The sequence below is a fragment of the Dipteris shenzhenensis genome, chromosome 32, assembly GCF_047967505.1.
Source record: "Dipteris shenzhenensis isolate YYH24624 ecotype China chromosome 32, Dip_SZ_1.0, whole genome shotgun sequence".
Classification (NCBI taxonomy): Eukaryota; Viridiplantae; Streptophyta; class Polypodiopsida; order Gleicheniales; family Dipteridaceae; genus Dipteris; species Dipteris shenzhenensis.
The window spans coordinates 9202020-9224280 of record NC_141627.1 but is presented as its reverse complement, the minus strand read 5'-3'; the positions used below and the strand labels follow the sequence as shown (position 1 = coordinate 9224280).

At 41.9% G+C, this 22261-nt stretch overlaps 1 protein-coding gene across 4 annotated transcripts in view; it reads left to right on the top strand.

Moving 5' to 3' along the window:
• Positions 1–22261, top strand: part of LOC147880272 (uncharacterized) — a 70251-nt gene that overhangs the window by 34620 nt on the left and 13370 nt on the right. For all 4 annotated transcript variants that reach the window (XM_087370508.1, XM_087370510.1, XM_087370509.1 and 1 more), the window contains exons 9-13: positions 8256–8347; positions 10053–10119; positions 15800–15878; positions 18229–18320; positions 18433–18576. In XM_087370508.1, the coding sequence (XP_087226634.1) occupies positions 8256–8347; positions 10053–10119; positions 15800–15878; positions 18229–18320; positions 18433–18576 (474 nt within the window). The remainder of the gene's footprint in view (positions 1–8255; positions 8348–10052; positions 10120–15799; positions 15879–18228; positions 18321–18432; positions 18577–22261) is intronic.

Below are 22261 nucleotides of genomic sequence, written 5' to 3'. Positions count from 1 at the left end.
ATGTGGACTGATTATTCACAACAATTATCTGATCACACTCCACTTTGGCTCACCCTTTCTTTTGGTATGCCTCTGGATGACTTGTAGCTCTCTTCAGTCAGAAATTTACAGGTGAATCAATTATATCTTTCTCATGAAAAATTTCAGCATATGATCAGACTGGCTTGCAGGCCATTGCTATCCCATGCTCAGGAGGATCTGGACTTTGTTTGGACCTCTTTCATACATCGTATTCAAAATGTCATTAAGGAATATGGAAGATGGTACATGGCAGAAACCAGACAGCATATCCAGTGGGCAAAATCATACAAGCAGTATTTGGTACAGATTAGTCATCAAAGATCTCTATCTGCTTCTGAGCAGCATTTATTGTCTTGTGCTTCCTCCATAATTGATGCCAATGATAAACACAAGCTGTCCAAATGGCAGATTAGGGCTAGAGTTAAACCTATGCTAGATAAGGGCTGTTCCTCTAAATCTTTTTTTCGGAACTTACATGCACATAGACAAAGCCAATCTATCATGAGGGTCAAGAAATCAGACAGTCTTTGGACCCAGTCTCTCTCTCAGCTAGAAAAACAATGTTTGGATCATTTTCAGCTTCTTTTTTCTCAGCCATCTTTTTCTACACCTCAGGTTGCATTGGCTCGTAACAGATTTACTGAGCTTGTTTCTCCTATTGTCTCCTTGCAAAAAGCCTCAATGCTGGAAATGTCCTTTTCAGATGATGAATTGGATGAAGCCCTTAAGCATTTGGGTAAACATAAATCCCCTGGCTGGGATGGTCTGACGGTTGAATTTTTTGAAGCCTTTTGGCCTGAAGTGAAGGGTCCAATTCTGCAGTTTATTAATGTAGCTTGGCAGCATCAACATCTTCCCTCAGCTTGGAAGCATGGTCTGGTTAAGCTTGTGCCCAAAAAACCTCTATGTGAAACTATGGATGACTGGAGGCCCATCACTTTGATGCCGGTCATATACAAACTGATTGCCAAAATGTTGGTACACCGGATAAAGGATATCCTTCATGATGGACTTCATCCCAGGCAATATGGTTTTGTTCCAAGACGGCACATACATGACAATATCTCTAACACTCTCATCGCAATGGAATATGCAAAATATTCAGATCAAGATGTGTTGGTCATGCAGGTGGGTGTGGCAAAGGCATTTGATACAGTACAGTGGGATTATGTCTCTCAAATCATGTTAAAACTTGGTTTTGGGCCAAAGCTAGTTAATGTCATATATTGGCTTTACTCGAATTCCACTGCATAATGCTTTATAGGGAATCATTTGTCTGAGTCTTGGACTCTCGAATGTTCAGTTCGACAGGGATGCCCTCTCAGTGCTTTGCTTTATGCCATCGCTTCACATCCTTTGCTTCTTTATATGGATCACATGGTTGATATTGGACAGTTAGAGGGGCTTCAGATTTCTGGTTCACGACCCTTCATTGCACAGGCCTATGCAGATGGTTCATTCTTCATGCCAAAGAACAGTCCATTGGAGATTCGCCTCTTGATGAATACCCTTTCAGATTTTGGGTTGGCAGCTGGTCTTAAAAACTAATTTTCAGAAATCAAAACTCTTGCCTCTCAAGCATTGTGACTGGCATGCTATCCTGTGGCGAGGCCAGATTATTCATCCGGAAAATATAGTAAGACATTTGGGCTATCCTATTGGCTGGAAAATCAGCAATAAGCAACAAATGTCATGGGTGTCAAACAAAATTCAGGACAAATTAGAATATTGGAAGATCTCCACTTGGCCTCTGCATGTACGGCTTTGAATTGTCTAGTCTATTGTTCTAGCTTATGTCTAGTTCTATCTTCCTCTATTACATTGGTCATCTCGAGATCTCACAACTTTTATGTCTCAAGCCATGGAGATTTTTTGGAAAACTAAGCTTCATAAAAAAGCTTTACGGTTGCTCAAAATGGACTTGCTTTACTCACCAAGAATGCATGGTGGTTTGAATATAATAAACATCAAATATCATGTGTTGGCAAGAAAGATCAGTATGCTCAAGACATTTTTTCAACAAGAGCAGCCTTGGTCTATCTTCTGGCAATTTTGTGTGGTCAAATGAGCACAAATGCTTATGGACATTGGCTAGTTAATCCATCGGAAGTAGCACTTGGAAAATTTCAAGGTAAAATCCCTGGTTGTCCATTTTCTAATTCCTTGATTCAGGATTGGAAGCAAGTACTCTCTCACATCAAATGGTCTCCTCATCCTGCTTCTATAGCTTCTTCACTCAGATTGGAAAGTATTCATTGGAGTGCTGTGTTTTCCTCTCCCCTTGCTGTTGAACAACCCATCAGAGCTTACAATCTTATGAAATTGGGTATCCGGTTCATTGATGATGTGGTATATATGCAAGGAAATATTCTCACTTTTCCAGTAGCATGTCGACAATACAATCTGGGGATGCATCATAGACCTATTTGGAAAGCTATTGCTGATCTCCTACTCCCTCTGGTTCCGATTCCGACATTGAATGTCAAAGACAGGCTTCAAGATTGGCACCTTCAGTCTTCAAGTCCAAGCATATCCTCTAGGCCTTTGCAGTTATTGACTTCTATACAGGCTTATCGATTGATATTACCTCCTCCCTGGATTGCCCATCATGCTAATTCTCTATGGCATCTGAACAAATCATTAGCCTGGTGGAAAGGAAAATTGCAATTGATATGGAAGTTGAAAATGCCATTGAAGCAACGACTCTTTCTATGGAGATGTATTGTTGGTATTCTTCCAGTGGGAGTGAAATTGGCTCAAAGACGGATAGCTTCACCTCTTTGTCCAAAATGTCACCTTACATCTGAAAGTATTCCGCATTTATTGTGGTTTTGTTTATATTCCAGAGACCTTCTAGACAGAATCTCCTATTTCTTATCTCTCAGATTTCCAGCACACAGGTTCTACAGGTTTTTCTGGATGTATGGCAAACTATCAGCTTCTTTGTCACAGTATTCTCTCTTCTTCCACTGGATCAGATACCGGGCCTTATGGACCCTCTGGCTGCAGCGCAATCAAGCATTTCTGAATTCTCCCCTTCAGCATCCTTATGAGTTCTTCAGAGCCTCATTACGGCAGTCTTTATATGATGCCTTACATGAGGAAGATTTGGATGTTTCTTGTATTCAACTTTTCTTTTACTGCTTCTGACGGATAGGGCTTTAGCTCTCTTTTGAGCACTGCCCGGATGTAAATGAATGTTTCATAATATAAGTATCTTGGTTTCACAAAAAAAAAAAAAAAGAAACTGGAACTAGACCTCAAAAGTCCACTTTGGGAACAATATTTCAGCAACTATGGATGCTTTGGACTCGCTGGACAGCAAAGGGCAGCAAAGGATCACCTTCCCAATCAAATCGCAATAGTCCCTGGGTACTTTGGGAATATATATCTTGGGCACCTCCAGGCATAGCACACAGCCAAAAGCACAAATTCAGCAAACAAGGTCACTTGGTATGAAATCGCAACACTAGGGCAGCTCTTGGAAGCCAGCAATTGAATCACAATTATAGTAGGAATACTCTGGGACAAATCGATCCTGGCGCTGGGATTGCTTTGGATTACAGGAAGAAGCTATGAGGACACAATCACCTTCAAGAAAGAGTGCTGGGAGAATAGGGATAAAAGCATCACACTGCACTAGGGCCCAGAAAAAGGGCTGGACCCCCCTGAAGGTCTTTACTGCAATAGAAATAGACTTTTGTACAAATGGCTCTCACAAGAGCTTGGGCTGAGTACAACTCTTAATGGTTCTAGAGCTCAGGGGCTCTTCTTTTATAGGCTTGGCCCCAACCTGAAAGCAGAGCTTTCTAAAAAGATGGGGCTAGCTTTATTTTGCCTAATTTTAGACTTTCTTTTCCAAAAAGCTGGGCTTTTACACTTTTAGCTTTCTAGAGCTTCTAAAAGCTGATTCGCATGCTTTTTGGGCCAGAATCTTGACTTTTAGGCTATTTTGCTGGCTTTTAGCCGTATGGGGCCCTCCATATGGGGGCGCCACCTCCTCTTGGTGCTTTTTGTCTCCTAGATCCCGCTTTTTGGTGCTTTCCCTTGGCTTTTGAGCCCTTTTTGCACCCTTCTTGGACCTACACATCCAAAATCCAACACTTTAACCCGTTAAAGGTTAGTCTAATGCATGCATTCTAGTTCTTGGACTATTTCTAGTCCCTTGTAGGCGTCCCCACAGTTCTCTTTTACCAATGCAACACAAAAGTAAAACAAAAATATTTATTCTTGGTTAACCACTTTAACTTTCTTTGGCCAAAATCAATTCCTGTTTAAGAATTATTCCTTTATTTTCTTAGGAGAAGTCCCAAATGGTGACATGAAGAATCCTCTAATCTTTGCATGGTGTGTCTACATCTCATAGACACAGCCAGTCCATGGTGGAATATGGAATTGGTTGTCGGGAAACCTCCCAACTTCCAAGACTTGGGTAGATTTCAAGAAAGATTCTCTTTCTGGTTTCTCCCAAAATCGTTTGTTTAAGAATTACACATGGCATGGGACAGTCGTCAGTGTTCACATGGACGAGGATGAGCCTATTGAAGCTTATAACAAGAAATTTTGGGATCCCTATTTGCAAGTTTATTGTTTTTCAGAAATTTCAGATGAGGTACATCTTCGAAAGTACAAGGCAGGAATCGCACCTAAGTATGAGCTTATGTGAACACCTTGTGACATATAGAGAGAGATCCAAGATGTTTTGCATTCAGCTGCACTCAGAATTGTCTTTTCATCAAAGACCATCCTTCCTTTGAGAAAGCAAAGAAGGAAGGATAAACAAAGAACACAATACCAGGAGGACCAGGAAAGAATTCTTCTATGCCACCAAGATTTGAAAAGGAGGAGTCCCAGCCACAGAAGCTGAGGGGTGACCCAAAGCCCCGTAAAGGAAAGTCTAAATTTGCTCTAGAATGGATAGAGACCTTCTGAAAGGAGGGGAAGTGTTTTGGATATGGGACATGATACTTTGCAGCCGATTGCCCCAAAAGATCCAAGAACTAAAAGGATTAAAAAAAGCCAAAAGAATTGCCAAAGACTTTAGTGGAGTCATCCTTGACATACTAGGGAGAGTGGCCGATCCAAAGGCTAAGAACTTGTCTCTCAGGGGGCAAAGTAAGATGCGTGGCAGATTTTCAGGGACAATCAGTACATGTGACACCTCTCATTGGTAAACTTAGGATCCATATTCAGGATTATGTGGATTACAAGGATTTTATGGTTTCACCTTTGGAATAATACCATGTAGTTTTAGGGATGCCTTGGTTCTATTGGGAAGAAGTGCATCTCATGAAGCTTGAAAAGACAATTGTTTTCAATCACAGAGGAAGAGAACATTGCATTGTTGCTAAAGGGAAGGAGAAACTATTCTTGTTATATCCAGCATTTCCGTTGGAAAATTAGTAAAGTCTTTGCCTTCAGCTTGTATGATCTTTGTTAAAGAAAAAGAGAATGAACCGAAAGCTGATTTTGATCCTCAAGATCAAGAAAAATTCCAGGTTTAGATGCTTTGAAAGACTGCTTTTCAGATTTGTTGCTAGGAGAGTTACCTTTAGAGCGGCTGGAGGACCACGTGGTCGGGCTCATTCCAAATTCATGCTCTTACTATATAGGAACACTATCTTTTAGGGGCTGATTTCACTGTCAAAACAGATCACCAAAGCCTCAGGTACTTCTTGACCCAAACCAAACTCTCAAAAAAGCATTTGAGATGGGAAAAATTTCTGTCCATTTTCCATTTTCAGATTGTCCATACTCCAGGAGCATAGATAGAGTGGCGGATGTCCTTAGAAGGCTCCAAGCAAATAATGCTACCATTGCTCATCATAGAGACCTTGAAGAGATGAAAGAGCACTACTCACAGGACCGTGACTTTGGAAAGATCATGGAGAATATTCAGCAAGGCCAGTCAACCAGCTGGTATTCTCTCAAACTCCACTAAAATAAGTACTTTTCCCACTCAGCTTTCTACTTAGACACATAGCATTTTAAGAGATCTAGCATCGTGGAATTCGCAATATCACTTTGACCATTGGACTGGGGGTGAAAAGAAGAAGAAAAATCCAACCTCATACCCATGTTGTCAAATAAAGCTCTCAAAACAAATTGGTTATCTGGGGGTCTCGGTCACTTATTATTGATTTTAGGCAGCCCATGGTGCTTGAAGGTTTGTGCCATGAACAACTTTGCCATGTGGTCCACTTTGACGATCTGCTTGACAGGACTACGTGAGCTTGCTTACTGAATTTATCAATAATAGTCCAAATCCCATCATTTCAATTCTTTGAACTTGCTAGATCAAAGATGAAGTCCATGGCTATGATTTCCCATGAGGCTTGAGGTACTGGAAGTGGCATCATCAGCCCTTGGGTGGGTTTTTTGTCTGTCATACTTTACTCTTTGGCAAGTAAGGCATTCTGTCATACACTAGTGCATGTCCTTCCGTATACCTAGCCAAAAGAAGTACCTTTCAATGGCTTGGGTTGTGGTGGAGATATATTGATGACCTCCATAGGATGATGCATGAGATTCCTCTGTTACTTTCATCTGCATGTCACGGGTCACACACAGATGATCGTCCTACATGAGATACCTACAGCTCCGTAGGAAAAGCCCCTTTTGAAGTGATCTATGGGAACGTGTTTTACCACCTATTCTCAGGACCAAGGATGATATTTTCACGGCTGACCATGATGTTTGAGACCTCGAGACAACTTTCTCTTAGGTTCAGACAGCTATAGAAAGATCCAAAGGAAAACACGAAAGAGCAACAGATAAGCATAGAAGGGACCCGAACCTCCAAGAAGGAAATTGGATACTTCCCAAGTTCGAGAAAGCCAGACTCAAAAGATGAAAGGGAAAGAAAAGGTTTATCCAAAGCTGTCTCCTAGGTATTACGAACCTTTTTCGGGTTAGTGAGCCAATAAATGAAGTCACACACCGACTAGAACTACTAGATAATTGGAAGATCCACAATGCTTTCCACATGAGTCTTCTAAAGAAATATCAAGGACCAAAGCCTATGGAACCAGTCCAAGAAGAATCACCAGCGGTGGAAGAAATGGAGGAGATCCTCCAACCAGAACAAATTGGGTCTCACATAGGTAAGAAAGGACCTAGAGGCAAGGTTACCTGCAGGTACCTTGTCTAGTTCAAAAACTATTCGGCACAAAACGCTGAGTTAATTATATTAAGGCAGAAGGCCTGGTATGACAGCCTGATGAAAGCAATATTAGGTGGCAGTTGTGAAGGAAATTGGAGCAGTTGTGAAGGAAATTGGAAGGTCTCGTGTAGTTTTAGGGAGAGTGACAGGAGTAAGCCCCTGGAAGATCTGCAGCATAGTCAATCTTTTTAAACATAAATTCACCACATAAGAGGTAGTCCTTTGTGGTTTAAGACTGATGGTTTCTCCAAAAGATTCAACTTCTTATCCTGTCAAATCATCGACCATGCTGATATGATTGTGTATTAAATCATATGTCCTCAATCCACCTCAAGTCTTTAACAAAGAATTAAGAGCTTTATTTCCATTTGCAGCTCAACTTTCTATCTGATCATTGGTTGACACTGGTATCTCTTGATGCTTATGTGCCTTTAAGTTCTGATTTGCATGGAAGGCCTTTTGTTGTATACCGTTTAGGGACATAGGCTTAAGCGTGGAAAGAGTTCTCTCAGTTAGCTTAGTGAATAAAAATGGTTGTTCAAAATGATTGATGGAGGTTTCCACTCAGTTGGGAGTGTAAGGGTGGGGATTTGTAGCAAGGTTCAGAAGGGGCTAGGGTTGAGAAGCAGAGAGCTTGTCTCCTTCATAGATCAAAGGGGATAAGGGTTGAGAAATTTGAGTTTTAGGGGTTGCAAGGGTAGATCTAGAGTGGGAGAGAAGGATTGTGAAAGGAGAATAGAGTTAAGGGGAAGAGGACATCTGAGAAAGGGAGGGAAAGGGGGGGGGGGATTACAAGTTAGAATGGTTGTGTTGTTTGACAAAAAAATTTCTGTGCAAAGCATCATTTGGTTATGTATTCATCCATTGTATGATTGTTTAACCTTAAAACTATCTGCAGCTCACTAGGTTCTCTTGATGAACACAAGGCCGTAATGGTGATGTCTGATGATATAAATTTAGTCTTTGCTAACTTTAGTACCACCAAGGCAGAATCGTGGCTAATGCTAATGGTGTAATATCAAGAGACCATTGGTTGGAAAGTATTTAGTCTGATGTCTGATCATTCTCTCAGGAATGCAGCATAAACTCTCCCTATGATGGGCCTCCTCCAGTGGATGCCCCTACATGGTGTCTGGCACCTTTTGACCCTGAAGGCATTCTCAGGTATTTTTTGTATCTCCATGCATTTCTATACGATTGCCTTGTCCTCGAGGTAAAGCAAAGCCTGACAGATTGTGAAGCTGTGTATTCTCTTTGCGAATACAATAATTGCAGAAAATTAGAGGGATTCTGACAGATTGTGAAGTTGTGTATTCTCTTTGCTTAAACAATAATTGCAGAAAATTAGAGGGATTCTAACTGAATATTTAGACCATGCAAGAAAATTTCGATACATTCTCTAACCTTTGACACGAGGAATATAGGCATTATGATATGTCACACAGCCTATGTATGTACATTAATCTTTTGCAGAGGTGGTTTGTCAGAGAAAGATCAATAGTACTTACCCTGTTCCAAAAGCATATCAGGAAAATCCAGGGTGTATTCATACATTATCCATTGGCTTCATGGGAAGAAGTTATTAGATATGGATATTGTGAGCCATGGACTATGGACAGAAAGCTCTATATGTATTTCATGCACATAAAATCTATCAACACAGGTAAAAAATCCTGCCCACCCATAATGGGAGGCCTGTGGAGTTTAAGTTGCTCTGATTATTCTTCCTGCTGTTCTTGACATGGTTCAATACCCAAGCACATTGCTTGCACCCTTAGCATGAGAGTAAGCAAATGGGTGGCACTGTATGTGCAGCCAATTACCCGTACGGAAAATACTTCTTTTGGAGCCTTGGTGATGTATCAGGAGTTCTCTTGCTGAGACCCAAATGACTCTGTAGGGATACCCTTATGTAAGCGATCAGCTAAATGTCACATCTTAAGTCTTTGAAGTAACACATTGGGGAAATCCATTGCACCTTGTCAAAGATTTAGCACAGGCTGCCCATTACCCATACAAAAAGAACCTTTTTTTTTTTTCACCCCCCCCAAAAAAAGGAACCTTTTTTGGAGCCTTGGTGATGCATCACTAGTTCTTTTGATGAGAATCAAGTCTCAGATGACTCTATAGGGATATGCTAATACAAGTGATCAGCTGAATGTCACGTCTCAAGTCTCTTAAATGATGCATTGGGGAACTCCACTTCACCTTGTAAAAAAGATAGTGCAGGCTGTTTAATTTCTTGGTCCCACTGCTAACAATGGTTTGCTCTGAAAAGGCCCTTGTTTGTCACCTGTATCGTAATCTCTTGTCTATCTTATACAGCTCCAATGCCAGCAAACTGCACTAACCTAAGTACAGTAAGTTTTACATGAGCAGTGGTTGTAGATGATTGATGACCTGTCACAAGGCCTTCGACTTCATTTCAAAAATAGTACAACATCTAAGATGTCATTTGGTCATACTGAAAAACTCTTCACTCTGTAAACTATGAAAAGTAAGCTTCGAAATATGAGTGGAAGAAATTCTAGTTTTAATTGTTGTAGTGACAGCTTATAGTATTACGACCATCTGTGTTAGGCCTATGGTTTATTCAAGTGGTTTAGTTTATGTTTATTTTCCATGAATACGAGAGTCTAGAGATTTGGCTTTTTGGATTAGATTGTGAGTTGGTAGAAGTGCACCCAAGAGCATGAACATTGATACTTTCTTACATATCTACTGTAATTGAATACCTTATAATCTATTGAATGTCAATTGTTTCAACGTTATGTCTGGGGTTTCAAATAGGGTTATTAGTGCTGCATCAGTTTTGGTCTGTGTTCAGTGCTCGCACTGTGGCTGCACTTACTCTTTTTTTTTTTGGCAGCTCACTTATGGCGGTGGTAACTTGCTTTATTGGAGCTCATTATGGTCATGTCTTGTTGCATGTGAAGGTAATAGAGCTCCCATTCACTTAGACGAGTGTTTTTTGGAAGTTGGTCATTCACATTTCACAAAAAGGAAAATGTTTTTTTCTGTTTTTGAAAAAGAGGGTGTGGTATTTTTTATTTCTTAAATAGTTGCTCACAATTCATTCTGTTTTTGAAAATGAGGGTGAATGGCTTTTTGGGAAAAGGGTGTGAATGTTCCTGAGATTTGGGGATATTCAAACTGTATAACTGTTTTGAATTATTTCAAATTGAGAGTACAGGTTTCAGCCGGAATAGCACTTAAAGAGGTCTTAGAATGAATTGACAATGAAGTCTCTCTGATTTTGAAATGTATAAAAGGTGATCCAATTTCCCTATCAAGTAAAGCCTATCTGCAGCCGAGGTATCACTATTAGTAATCATTTCCTACGTGAGAAGTTGTTGGATCATGAATGAGTTTATTCCTATATGATGGACAAAAAGCCATCTTTGGAAAGAAGAGCTATGTGATAGTATTTCAATTCTGTCAGCAAAAATCTCAAGACTATTTAGTGAGCAACTTAGCAATCATTGGAGATCTTCTTTTTCTTCCTTTGCGGCATTTTCAGTCAGTTTTGTGAGTGACTTAGCGACTTAGCAATCAGTCGAGAGACTTTGCCTTTGTCTGCTCTAGTCGACATATCCCCCTCTCCCTCTCTCTCTCCCTCTCCCCCTCTGTCTCCGTCTCTGTCTCCATCTCCCCTTCCCCTCTAAAATTCTCTTTCCTTTCCCCATTCCATCCCTTTCAGAGGTGCTGGTATGCTATTGTTTGAGAGTCTGGGGCTCCACATGGACAGATTACCCCCCTGTCAGTACATCATTGAGGCCCCCTCTGTTTTGCTCACATATCATGAGGTCAAGCAGGTTATCTCTTGGAGGATCTCTTACAGGTACACATATTCAGGAGTTGGTTGGCATTCAGTGAGCTTCCTATGAAGCTCAGCTTCTACAGGGACATTCCTCGCGGTTTTCAGAAGAAGGCTTCATTAACCCACCAGGATATACACGGATTCACCTCCCCCACTCTGTGAGGATATCGACCTGGCAATTCCGTGTCTCATCGCACTGCCTAAGCATTTTGAGTGGATGGGCTGAGGGCATACCTAGAGAGGGTCGCATCTGTACTTTATGTGATCGGTAGGAGACAAAGTTGGAGGAGCACTTCGCTTTCAGATGCCTTGTATGCTATGAGATCAGAGGTCGTTACCATTGTATCTTTAGGGATGGTTTCGTACCCTGTCTTACCCAAAGTAGAGATGTGTGGCATTTTTCATTGATAAGGCCGTCTGACACAGAGAGCATCTACTCAGGACACATAGGTGAGACCGAGAGCATGATCACTGAGTTTTTCCAGCCAAGTAGCATGGACCAGCATGTTGGAGTACAGGTTGTCACCTCCCGATCTATGAGCCCCCAAATGAGGAGAGCATGGGGAGGGGCAACAGGGATATCTCATGAAGTCCGTGTGGAGTTCCACAGGGCAAAGATGAGAGAGAATGCAAGGCTGCCACATGGACAGCAGATAGTCTGCCATGTGGGGAGCAAGTACAATATGTACAAGAAGAAAGAAGGGCTGCTGCATTGGCAGCATTCAGGCTGCCATGTGGGCAACATAGAGAGTATATGGCTTGATCAGAGGCAGCAACAAGCAGACACAATAGACCGAGGGAGATGGCGGAACCAAGGTCTGGAGCAACAAACAGGTAGACTCTCCAGCGAGTTGATGCACAGATCAGGCTTAGGGACCTTTGCTCCATTATCACCAGACCAGAGGCATGACCAATGGGGGTGACAGTGGCACTAGTACACCACAACAGACCACACATACTGGCCTTACACTAGCGCTCTGTCATGCCACGGCAGCCTCCTGCAACCTCCATGTTTCTATGTTGTATTTGTCTTGGATGTGGTTAAAGGTTCCACCCATTTAGCTCATTGTATTAGGTTCTTTTAGTCTCATAGACAACCCCTCCCCCCCGCCCTCTCTCACCAGAGAGCCATCATGGCACCTGGATACATGGAGCCTGAGCATGTACTTGGACCATTATTCTTGAGTACTTGATGCTATTTTTGCTTTTGTTGTTACTAGATTAGCAATTTACTACCTCTAGTGGGCCCTTTGCTTCAGCCTGCCGTTGCTTGTATGAGGTATCCTTTTGGTTTGTCTCTTTGTCTCATGGGCTTGCGAGGCCTCTTGCAGACGTTAATATATATTTCTTCTCTCTCTCTCTCTCTCTCTTCAACACCTCACGCGCAGTGCTCCACCGACTCAGCTTCACATATCGTGGGGTGAGCCAGTGGAGATAGTGCAATCTTACACATATTTGGGAGCAGTCTTCACAGGATCCATTTTCACGCAGACCCATGCAGCTTAGGCACGACTCACACGAGGGTGGAGTGCTTTTGATAGTCCCTTGTTAATTGTTTTGAAAGGGCTAGGGAAGATGGGAAAGCCACCATATAAATGATTGTTGCAGTGAGCATATTATGCATCTTGAGCTTGTGCCCTTTTTTTCTTACAAAAAATGTGGCATTACATGATTCTATGGTTGCTTTGTTGAATTGTAAGAAATATCTAAAGTCATCTCAAGGTGGCTTCAATAGTATTGTTTGCTCTAATTGAATTACAGCAAGGAGAATTCAGCAAGTATGTCACTCACTGATGAAGATTGGGATATGAAGAGGAGTCCTCTCAAGATGGGCAAGATGGACAACCTATGAATGAGGGAGCTTGTCATGATGATCAGAATGCCAATGGATAGCAAGCTGCAAATACTTTTGGTGTGAATGATTCACAGCCTAAAGGACTAAGGAGGTTGATGATGTAGAGGAGGCTGATACATTGTTTAAGGCGCAGTTGTTTAGTGCAGTGGGAGCACTAACGCAGCTTACTCAAGACCCATGGTTTGCTGAGTTTGTGCATGCTCCTTCGAAAACCATTACCATGCACTCTAGTACTCTACTGAGCATGTGAGCTTGATGGCTAGTAATTTTTATTGCACTTGTAGTGATCATGCATGCTTAAGCTTGCTGGAGGGTGAGTAGGACATAGTGGCGGTTGGTAATTAATTGCCAGCTTGATGGAATCATAGCCACGATAGACGTGGCTGATGAGAGCTACCACCACCGAGCAGTAATTCCCACAAAAGTAAATCATGAAGCCTAATCACCTCTAATCACTCCTTACCATGCACTCTAGTACTGTACTGAGAGTATGCGAGCCTGGTGAGACTGGTACTTTTTACTGCAATCGTAGTGATCATGCATGCTTAAGCCCGGTGGTGGGTGAGTAGGCCACTGCAGTGGCTGGTAATTACCTGCCAGCCCAGTGGAATCGTAGCCACGACAGACGTGGCTAATGAGAGCCACAACCACCGAGCAATAATTCCCACAAAAGTAAATCTTGAAGCCTAATCACCTCTAATCACTCATTACCATGTACTCTAGTACACTATTGAGCATGCGAGCCTGGTGACTGGTAATTTTTACTGGACTCGTAGTGATCATGCATGCTTAAGCCGCTGCGGTGGCTAGTAATTAACTGCCAACCTGGTGGAATCGTAGCCACGACACAGACGTGGCTGATGAGAGCCACCACCACTGGGCAGTAATTCCCACATAAGTAAATAATCTAGAGTAACAATGCTTCTAGGCACACTCCCAGGATCCACCATCGAAGAGCTGGCTTTTCGATACGTTAGTGCAGCCGATTGCTATGTATGCAGCACCCTTCTGGGAATGCGATCTCTCGAGGACAGAGTGGAGGACATTTGAGCGGCTATAGGTGATTATAGGGTTTAGGATGATTCGGTGTAAGCCCTCAATCCCACTTGAGATAGTACAAGTAGAGTTTGCCATGACATCTCTCCAAGTTGATGCCACCTTTCAAGCAGTGACATTCATCCACAGAGTTTGGGACTTACCTCACTAGAGACTTTTGAGATTGGCCTTGGAGTCATCCAGACGACTAGCAGAGAGCGGGGCAGACACATGGTATGCACATATATCCACATGGCTTGCCAGTCATGGTATCAAGATGGATAGACTTCCTCCCTTTTAGTATAGCATGGACGCACCTTCTGAGTCCATCCCACGATAATGAATACGGTTAGATCTCCTCTAGCTCTATACATCTCAAACTTGGGGAGGGGACTAGGAGCTCCTCATCAAGATTTGGTTCTACCGCGACCACTTCCTGAGAGTATCGGAGGAGGGATTCATCATGAGATCCCAGTATCTCAAGGACAGAGGAGTCTCACATGCACTGAGGATTGCCAATGGACAAATGTGGGTTTCGTCCCATCAGTTGAGGATTGAGGCGAGGATTGTGATTGTGACCACAAGCCACATAGGCATTGGAATGCACTTGCCCCTCTATTAAACCTTAGACGGTCTTTTTTCTCACTTTCTATAGCAAAGGAGCCATTTTTCTCTTGACCGGCCAAATTAAGGAAGTAAAGGTTCTCAAGTCATCCAACAATCGTTACGACCCTTACATTTGATGGGATTTAGTGTGTTGCAAAGCCCCATAAACATTGGAATCCACTTGCCCCTCTATTCCAATATAGAAGCAACTGAGTGGCTACCAAGAATGTGTTTAGGTTTTAGCAATGTGGCTGGTTTTCGTCTATTTAACATTTTGTCCCAATGACAGGCTACTAGCAATGAAAGAATGAAAGAAGCTTTAAGGTAGCCCAACCTTTGTTAAAAAGTAGTGAAATTATCTTAAATTTTTTGTTTGAAAACAATAGGGTGTCCTGGCACTTGCTTTGAATACATAATCTACTATATGTATATTTACTAAAGATAGAAGAGCACACTACTTCGAGTTTGGAAAAAACCATCCAACAACTGTAAAAGGAATATCTTGAGCACTTTGTGAAGACTTGAATTTTCTGGACTGGCCACAAGGAGCTTGTAACGGGGACAACACACCAATGGAGATCACTCTCTGTGAATTTTTAGTGACTGGCTAGAGGCTAGTCTTTCAAAAGTGCTTGGGCCGCCCAGAGTTTCTATTGAAGCCTCTTGCCCCTGGTCCCAAATTGAGTACAAGGCATAGACAATGTCAATCCAGATCCCACCAGGGAGGTGGCTGGTCCAATCTACTATCGACCTTTTGAGATCCCATTTCTCCCCTAATGCCCTTATTTGCACCCAAGACAACGTGAGGAGATAGAAATGAAATAGGTGCTATCCAACTAGAATTGTAACCACTAGAGAGAAGGGATACGGAGATATGAGCTGGTGCTGCAGATGCTTCTAATGAAACATCCTTGCTTCTATGCGTGATACTGACTGCCTCAAGCGTCTAGCAAAAATAACATGTGCAGGTGTGACCTTGAAGCCTATGTCAGTTATGCTGTCCTCTTTGCTAAGATTTTCCATTAAAAAAACATGCAAAAAATGGGTAGTTCAGATAAGCAGGGTGTGATTGGACAAAGGTGCAAGCTGGAGAAATGGTCATTTTCTTTCTTTTCAAGGAAATAAAGTACAACGTCTGGTAGAGCTGAGAGAAACAAGTCCCCACTGCAAATAAAAATCTCCTAAAAAAAGGAAACCTGTTATATAAGGGCACAAGACAAAAGTCAGGATATATTGAATGCAAAGCTTGAATAACATTGCAAAGATTTTGATTAAATGTTGCTGTCAATACGGATTTCAGGGACACAAAAGACAACTCTGGCAGTGGACTATATCCGCAGGCGTACTCCTATCTCTCGGCCTACTGCTTGATGTTGCAGGTTAGAATTCTCAGTTTTGCTGCACACTTTGTTCATGTGCTTGAAGTTTGCAGGGTTATGGTATAAACGTTGTGTATTCTGACAAAAATGTCAAGGGACCAAAAACTACCAGTTCTTTTGCTTGTTCGTCAAATTTCAAAGAAATTGGATTGATTTAAAATTCACAGATACTGAGTAAGAAATGAGGCTTTGATCTTTATAAACGGTTGTGTATTTTGCAAAAATGTCAAGGGACCAAAAACTACCAGTTCTTTTGCTTGGTTATATGAATGCGGTGTTCGTCGAATATCAAAGAAATTGGAGTGATTTAAAATTCACAGATACTGAGTAAGAAATTAGGCTTTGATTTTTACATTTAAGCATTTTAATTATGATTAAGAATGTCTAAAATCACCTTGTCATCGCCTATGGCTGGGTATAAACATGGACATATCGTGTAAAATGTGGTGACATGTCAGCATATTGGTGTTCCATACTGGATACCTCTGATATCTTATTCAAATGAGGATACTAGTTCTGAATTATGTTGGATTTCATAACTGTTCTCCATGCAGAACAGTTATGAAATCCAACTTGATCCATCTTACAGTGGGACAAAATTTTCCACTGCCAATGGAGAAAAACTAACTTGATCCATCTTACAGTGGGACAAGATTTTCCACTGCCAATGGAGAACAATTGTGCATAAGTTGGGCTCTTGATACTCACGTATAGAAGAATGTAGTTAAAAAAGGAGGAATGTAGTATCGCAAGATTCTCTTTTGGGGCTCAGCTAAAGGTAATGGAAGCTCAGTTCTGGATGTAATGCTTGATGTCCTTTTAATGGTAATTGAAGCAAGGCTACTGATGAGTTAGGCTGGTGAATTCAAAGTTCATGTCACAGTCAAATCTGGCTCGGCATTTCTTTCATTATCTAAAGTGAACCTAAACTTTACACACTCAAAGATGAAAAAGGCAGATCCACAACATAATCGGAGTCCGGGAATTCAAAAGCATGGACTCAGATTTTCTAGAACAATGGCGATGTTTCCAATACAATGGGAATAAGATAATTCCATATGGTGTGATGGGTTAGTATTGATAAGGACTGTCATAGTGTTGGGGGTGAGTTTATGCATAGAGTTAGGTTTTGACCCCTGTAATAAAGGGTTACTGCTGCCATCTTTTCCAAAAGCATATATCTTAATTTGTCTTTGAAAGAAAGAATTAACTTCCAACTTCTAGACATCTGTTCCTTCAAGTTGACTTGTGATGAACATTGTCACAGTTAAGTACAATGAGACATATGACACAACTTGGTCAAAAAATTGAAACACATGGAACGATTAGGCAGAAGCAAGCGGAGTTATTTCTTCTAGCCGTAGTTGCATGAAACTTGCTATACATGTTCTGCATCACATGCCCTGTGATATGGCAAGCATTTGCAGTTGGAGAAGATTGATGTCTTTACTTAGACTGCATCACTGTGAGTTTATGCACAGAATTTGGTTTGATCCCTCTAATAAAGGGTTATTGCTGTCATCCTTCTCCAAAAACATATATTTCAACCTGTCTTTGAAAGAAAGAGTGAACTTCGAACTTATAGACATCTGTTCCTTTCAAGTTGATGTGTGATGAGCATTCTCAGTTAAGTACAAAGAGACACATGACCTGACGTGGTCATAAATTTGAAAACACATGAAACAATTCGGCAGAAAGGGGGCGGGGGGGGTGGAAGGGGAGTGGTTTCTTTAGCTGTAGTTTGCAGGAAGCTTGCTACAGCACTTTTTGCATCACATGCCTTGTAATATCAAGCATTTGCAGTTGGAGAAACATTGATGTCTTTCCTTGCACTGCATCACCTTGCAATGTGACTGTTAAGAGGCAGAATGCTCCATCCTTCCGTGGCTTACTATCGTCAAGGCAATGTGGGGGCACACGCTTCCATGCGACGTTACATTTCAGTGCAATGCCTTTGTACACATTGATCATTTGGTTTATCCCCGTCCCCAACATTTTTGAACTGAGATTAAAACTTTCATAGCCCCTGCATTGTAAGTCATACTTATTGAGACAATATTTGAATCATCTAAAATTGCTGATTTTTAAAAAGTTGAAGAAACTTATGGGCAGGAAATCGGTAGAAATCTGTGGCTGTCTGATGTTTTCATCAATATGGCTAAAAGCCAGGGCAAACACATAATGTGAACTCTTTAATCAAAGCTGCTATCCAACAGGTCAAAGATAAATGGAAAAATAACTCTCTTGTAGCTGACAATGTATATATATTTTTAGAGGAAGTAACTTATTCTTTTCAAAACAAATTAACCGTGGCCTCTACAATATGAATAAACAGTATTTTGTTATTCAGGCATTCCCTTAAACAAGCAACTTTACACATTGAGCTATACTTGTGTTACTGGGGGTGCTGTTGCATTGGCCTTCAGTGCAGTTTATGCTTTGGTAAGTCTGATACCCTTTTTCATTTTCCTTGTAAAAGTCAATTCAGATGCAATCTCCACTATCTATTGACCCTTGATTCCAGGTTAAAGCAATGTATTATATTCCAATGCAGGTGGACATTTACAAATGGAGATCCTCAACTGCATTGTTTAAGTGGGTGGGGGTACATTCTTTAATGATATACGCCTTCTTTGCATGTGGCGTTTTGCCGATGGCCATACAAGGATTTTACTGGATGTCACCGAAAAAGAACTTGGTAACTCTCTCTATCTTGTTGGTCCCCGAAGGACATTACTAGAACATCACAGCTCTCTCTCTCTCTCTCACACACACACACACACACACACACACACACACACACACACACACACTTTTTTTTTTGTTTAGTGAAATCTTTTATTTGTGTGTGGGAAACCCCAAAAAGAGGTAAAAACCCACCAATAAGTAAGACAAAATTTACAAGTAAAGCGTCAGAGCAAAAGTCATGAAGCAGCCAAGTAAAAAAGTTACAAGATCAAACAGGAGGAGGATCAAACACAACATCCTCCAATTTCAGATTGTTGCTTTGTAAAAATTGATGCAGTGAAGAAACTACACCATCAATAAAAACCACATGTTTTTCGCCCTTGTGATTTTTCTTAATATAAGCTGGAAGCTGGAATTTTTGAATCACAGGGTCAAAAATCAGTTGCAACATAGGATGAAAAGAATCCATAGAAAAAGAAACATCTGCATCCTGAACAGAAAGAGACTCTTGCACAGTCTTCACAGACATAGGAACTGGATCAATATCTGTACTCTCTAAAGAAGGAGCATGTGACGTAAGAGCTGCATCAGATAAATCAGGACTCATCATGTCAGCTTCAGTTGGGATAGCAACCTGAGAGAGAGCATGCGGACAATGTACCATCAAAGCAACCAAGTAAGAAGTCCCATTGAGTGGGTTGCCAGTCACCAAAGGCAGAAGTATTGATTTATTGTAACAGAGAGTGGATCATAACAGCCCAAGGCTGATCTCCTTGCATAAATTGCAGCAGCATTTTTCCTTTGTGAGCAAGGATGTGCAAATGGATATCAATGATATTAAGACCTCCATGCATTTTTGGTGAACATAGTTGATGCACTGAAAGAAGACTTAGGCTTTTCCGTCCATGCTTGGATCGCCAAAAGGGTTCCATGATTACAAACATGAAAGAAGCAAGATTCGCTTTTAGTGAACATTATTAGAGGCAAATAAAATTGAATATAGGCCACTAGAATGGACTGCACTATTCGAAGTCGAACATGCAATGGCTAGGTTGCTAGTTTCCAATATTCTATCTTTTTTCTGAGCTTGACAAGCACCCAATCAATCTGTTGACGATGGGTGACCCCCCAACCTAAAGGGTAACTAAGATGACGATCAATCTGAGTGGGTGGAATTATTTCCCCTAGGCATAAGAGGCCATGCCAGTCTTTAGAATGAAAGGGGAGCAGCACAGACTTATAAAAATTTACATGAAGACCAACTGCCAAACCACAGGGCGAAAGAGCTTGCATCAAAGCAAAAAAATAATTCTGAGTATTATTTGGGATAAGAAAGTAATCATCAGCGTAGGCTTGAGCAACCATGCTGCAATTTTCTGCCATTTCCAAGCCATGAAGGATTCATGTATCCACCAGATGGTCTATATATTGCAACATAGGATGCGTAGCAATGGCATACAACAAAGCACTAAGGGGATATCCCTAACGGATCGAACAAAGAAGAGTCCATTCTTGAGAAATGTCTCCAAAGAGAATACAGGCAGCTTTGCTGTCCTCATAGAGCCAGTAGATAACCTGCTGCATTTTTATTCCAACCCCAAAGCTTGCATGGTTTGCGAGATAAATTCCCATTGAACTGTATCAAAATCTTTTGCAATATCCACCTGCAATAGCAGAACATCCTGCTGCGTGTATTTTGCATATTCCATCCCAACATAAGTATTTGCAATATTGTTTGTGATATGCCTACGAGGGATAAACCCATATTGTGAAGGATGCAGCCCCTCATGCAAATAACCTTTGATACGGTCTGCAAGCATTTTGGCTATGATTTTGTAAATGACCGGCATAAGCGTGATTGGTCTCCAATCAAAGAGTGAATCACATAATTGCTTCTTAGGAAGGAACTTTATGTTAGAATTCGTGGTTAATGCCCCACATATTTTGCCCCCCCATTTATGAGGAGAAGGGCAAGGGGCTTAGGCGGTTAGAAGGGGGAGTGATTGAGAGGGGGTCGCCGACCGGTCAAAGTCAATGGTCCGTTGCCAAGGTCAAAGTCAATGGCTGGTCGTCAAGGTCAATGGTCGGTGACCAAGGTCAATGATCGGTGGCCAATGTCAATGGTCGGTGGTCAAGGTCAATGGTCGGTGGCCAAGGTCAATGGTCGGTAGTCAATCCACCACCACTTTGTGGCCTCTCCCCTTTATTATATAAAGCCCCCTTCCCCCTCACTATCACAGAGCACTCAAGCCTCCAGCCTCTCAGCACTAAAGCTGATCCAGCAACGCGCACAACTGAATTTACATCAACTGAATTCAACAGCTTCTACAAAACACATGGAATCAAGCGACAACTGACTACAGCCAGGACTTCTCAGCAAAATGGTGTAGCTGAAAGGAAACACAGGACCTCAGTTGAGATGTGATTGACTATGTTGCAAGGCAAGAATCTTACCAAAGCCTATTGGGGTGAAGCCCTTGCAACCGCAATTCATATTCTCAGCTGGACGAAGACAAAGGTTGTGGAACACATGACTCCATACGAGGTGTACTATGGTAAGAACCAACAATCTCTCACTTACGAATTTTTGGTTCTAACGCCTATGTACATGTAAAAGGATGAACAGAAGAAGCTTGATCCCAAAAGCCAGCAATGCATCTTTGTTGGCTACAATGAAGAGTCTAAGGTATACAGACTCTTTGACCCCAAGAAGAAGCAGATCATTGCTAGCTGAGATGTGATGTTTGAGGAGACACTACCAGAGACTGTTGATGATGATCAAGAATTCAGAGCTCCTCCCCCTGCCCTACCCAAAGTTGTCATTGAAGAGGTCCCCCAGGAGGCCCCAGTAGCCGAAGAAGAGGAGGAGGAGCAACCAGCTACAGTACCCACTTCAGAGGATCCTCAGCCAGCAAGGAAACTCCCAAAGTGGTATCTCAGGACTTTACAAGAGTCCCGAGTGACAGATAAACCTGAGAGCAATTCTACCCTTCGGAGGTCCCAGTGGCATGGTTCGGCTTCATCTGCTCACTGTGCGTTGGTGACTTAGGTCACAGAACCCACGTCCTTTGAAGAGGCCAAGGACATCCCAGAGTGGCAGGCGGCCATGCAGACACAGATGGACACCATCCAGATGTTGAAGAAGTGAAAGGAAAGCATGAAGCTGAACATGAAACAAGAGAATGCTTGCTTGCTTATGGAATAAAGAAAGGTGAGGTCCATATGTAGGCACCTCTACATGAGCCACCAAGCTCCACAATCATCTCCTCAATCAGCTCCTAGAATCTCTCAATCATCCTATGTGGCATCTACCACCACCTAACAGTGCTTATGGGCCTAACTGTGCCTCTAGCACACACACATAGAACCCAAGGTGTGCCTGGGGCATACACCTTGAGATATCCCATCAAACCCCCCCTCAAGGGAATGCCTCAGGCTATGTCAAGGATACATCTAGTCACATAGTGTCTCAAGCCATCTCATGGTGGTCAAGGATAAATCTATGGCTAGGATCTCATGCTAGCAAGGGTTCCCAAGGGTGTGAAGTCAACAAAGGGATACATAAGACCTTCCAATGGTTAATGAGGGAGAACAAGCTCTCACAAGTTTGGGGAAGAAATGTGAAGATGAAGAAGAAGAAGATGATGATGACATGGCATAAATGGGCTCAAGGAGGATCATAGTGCTTTGATACC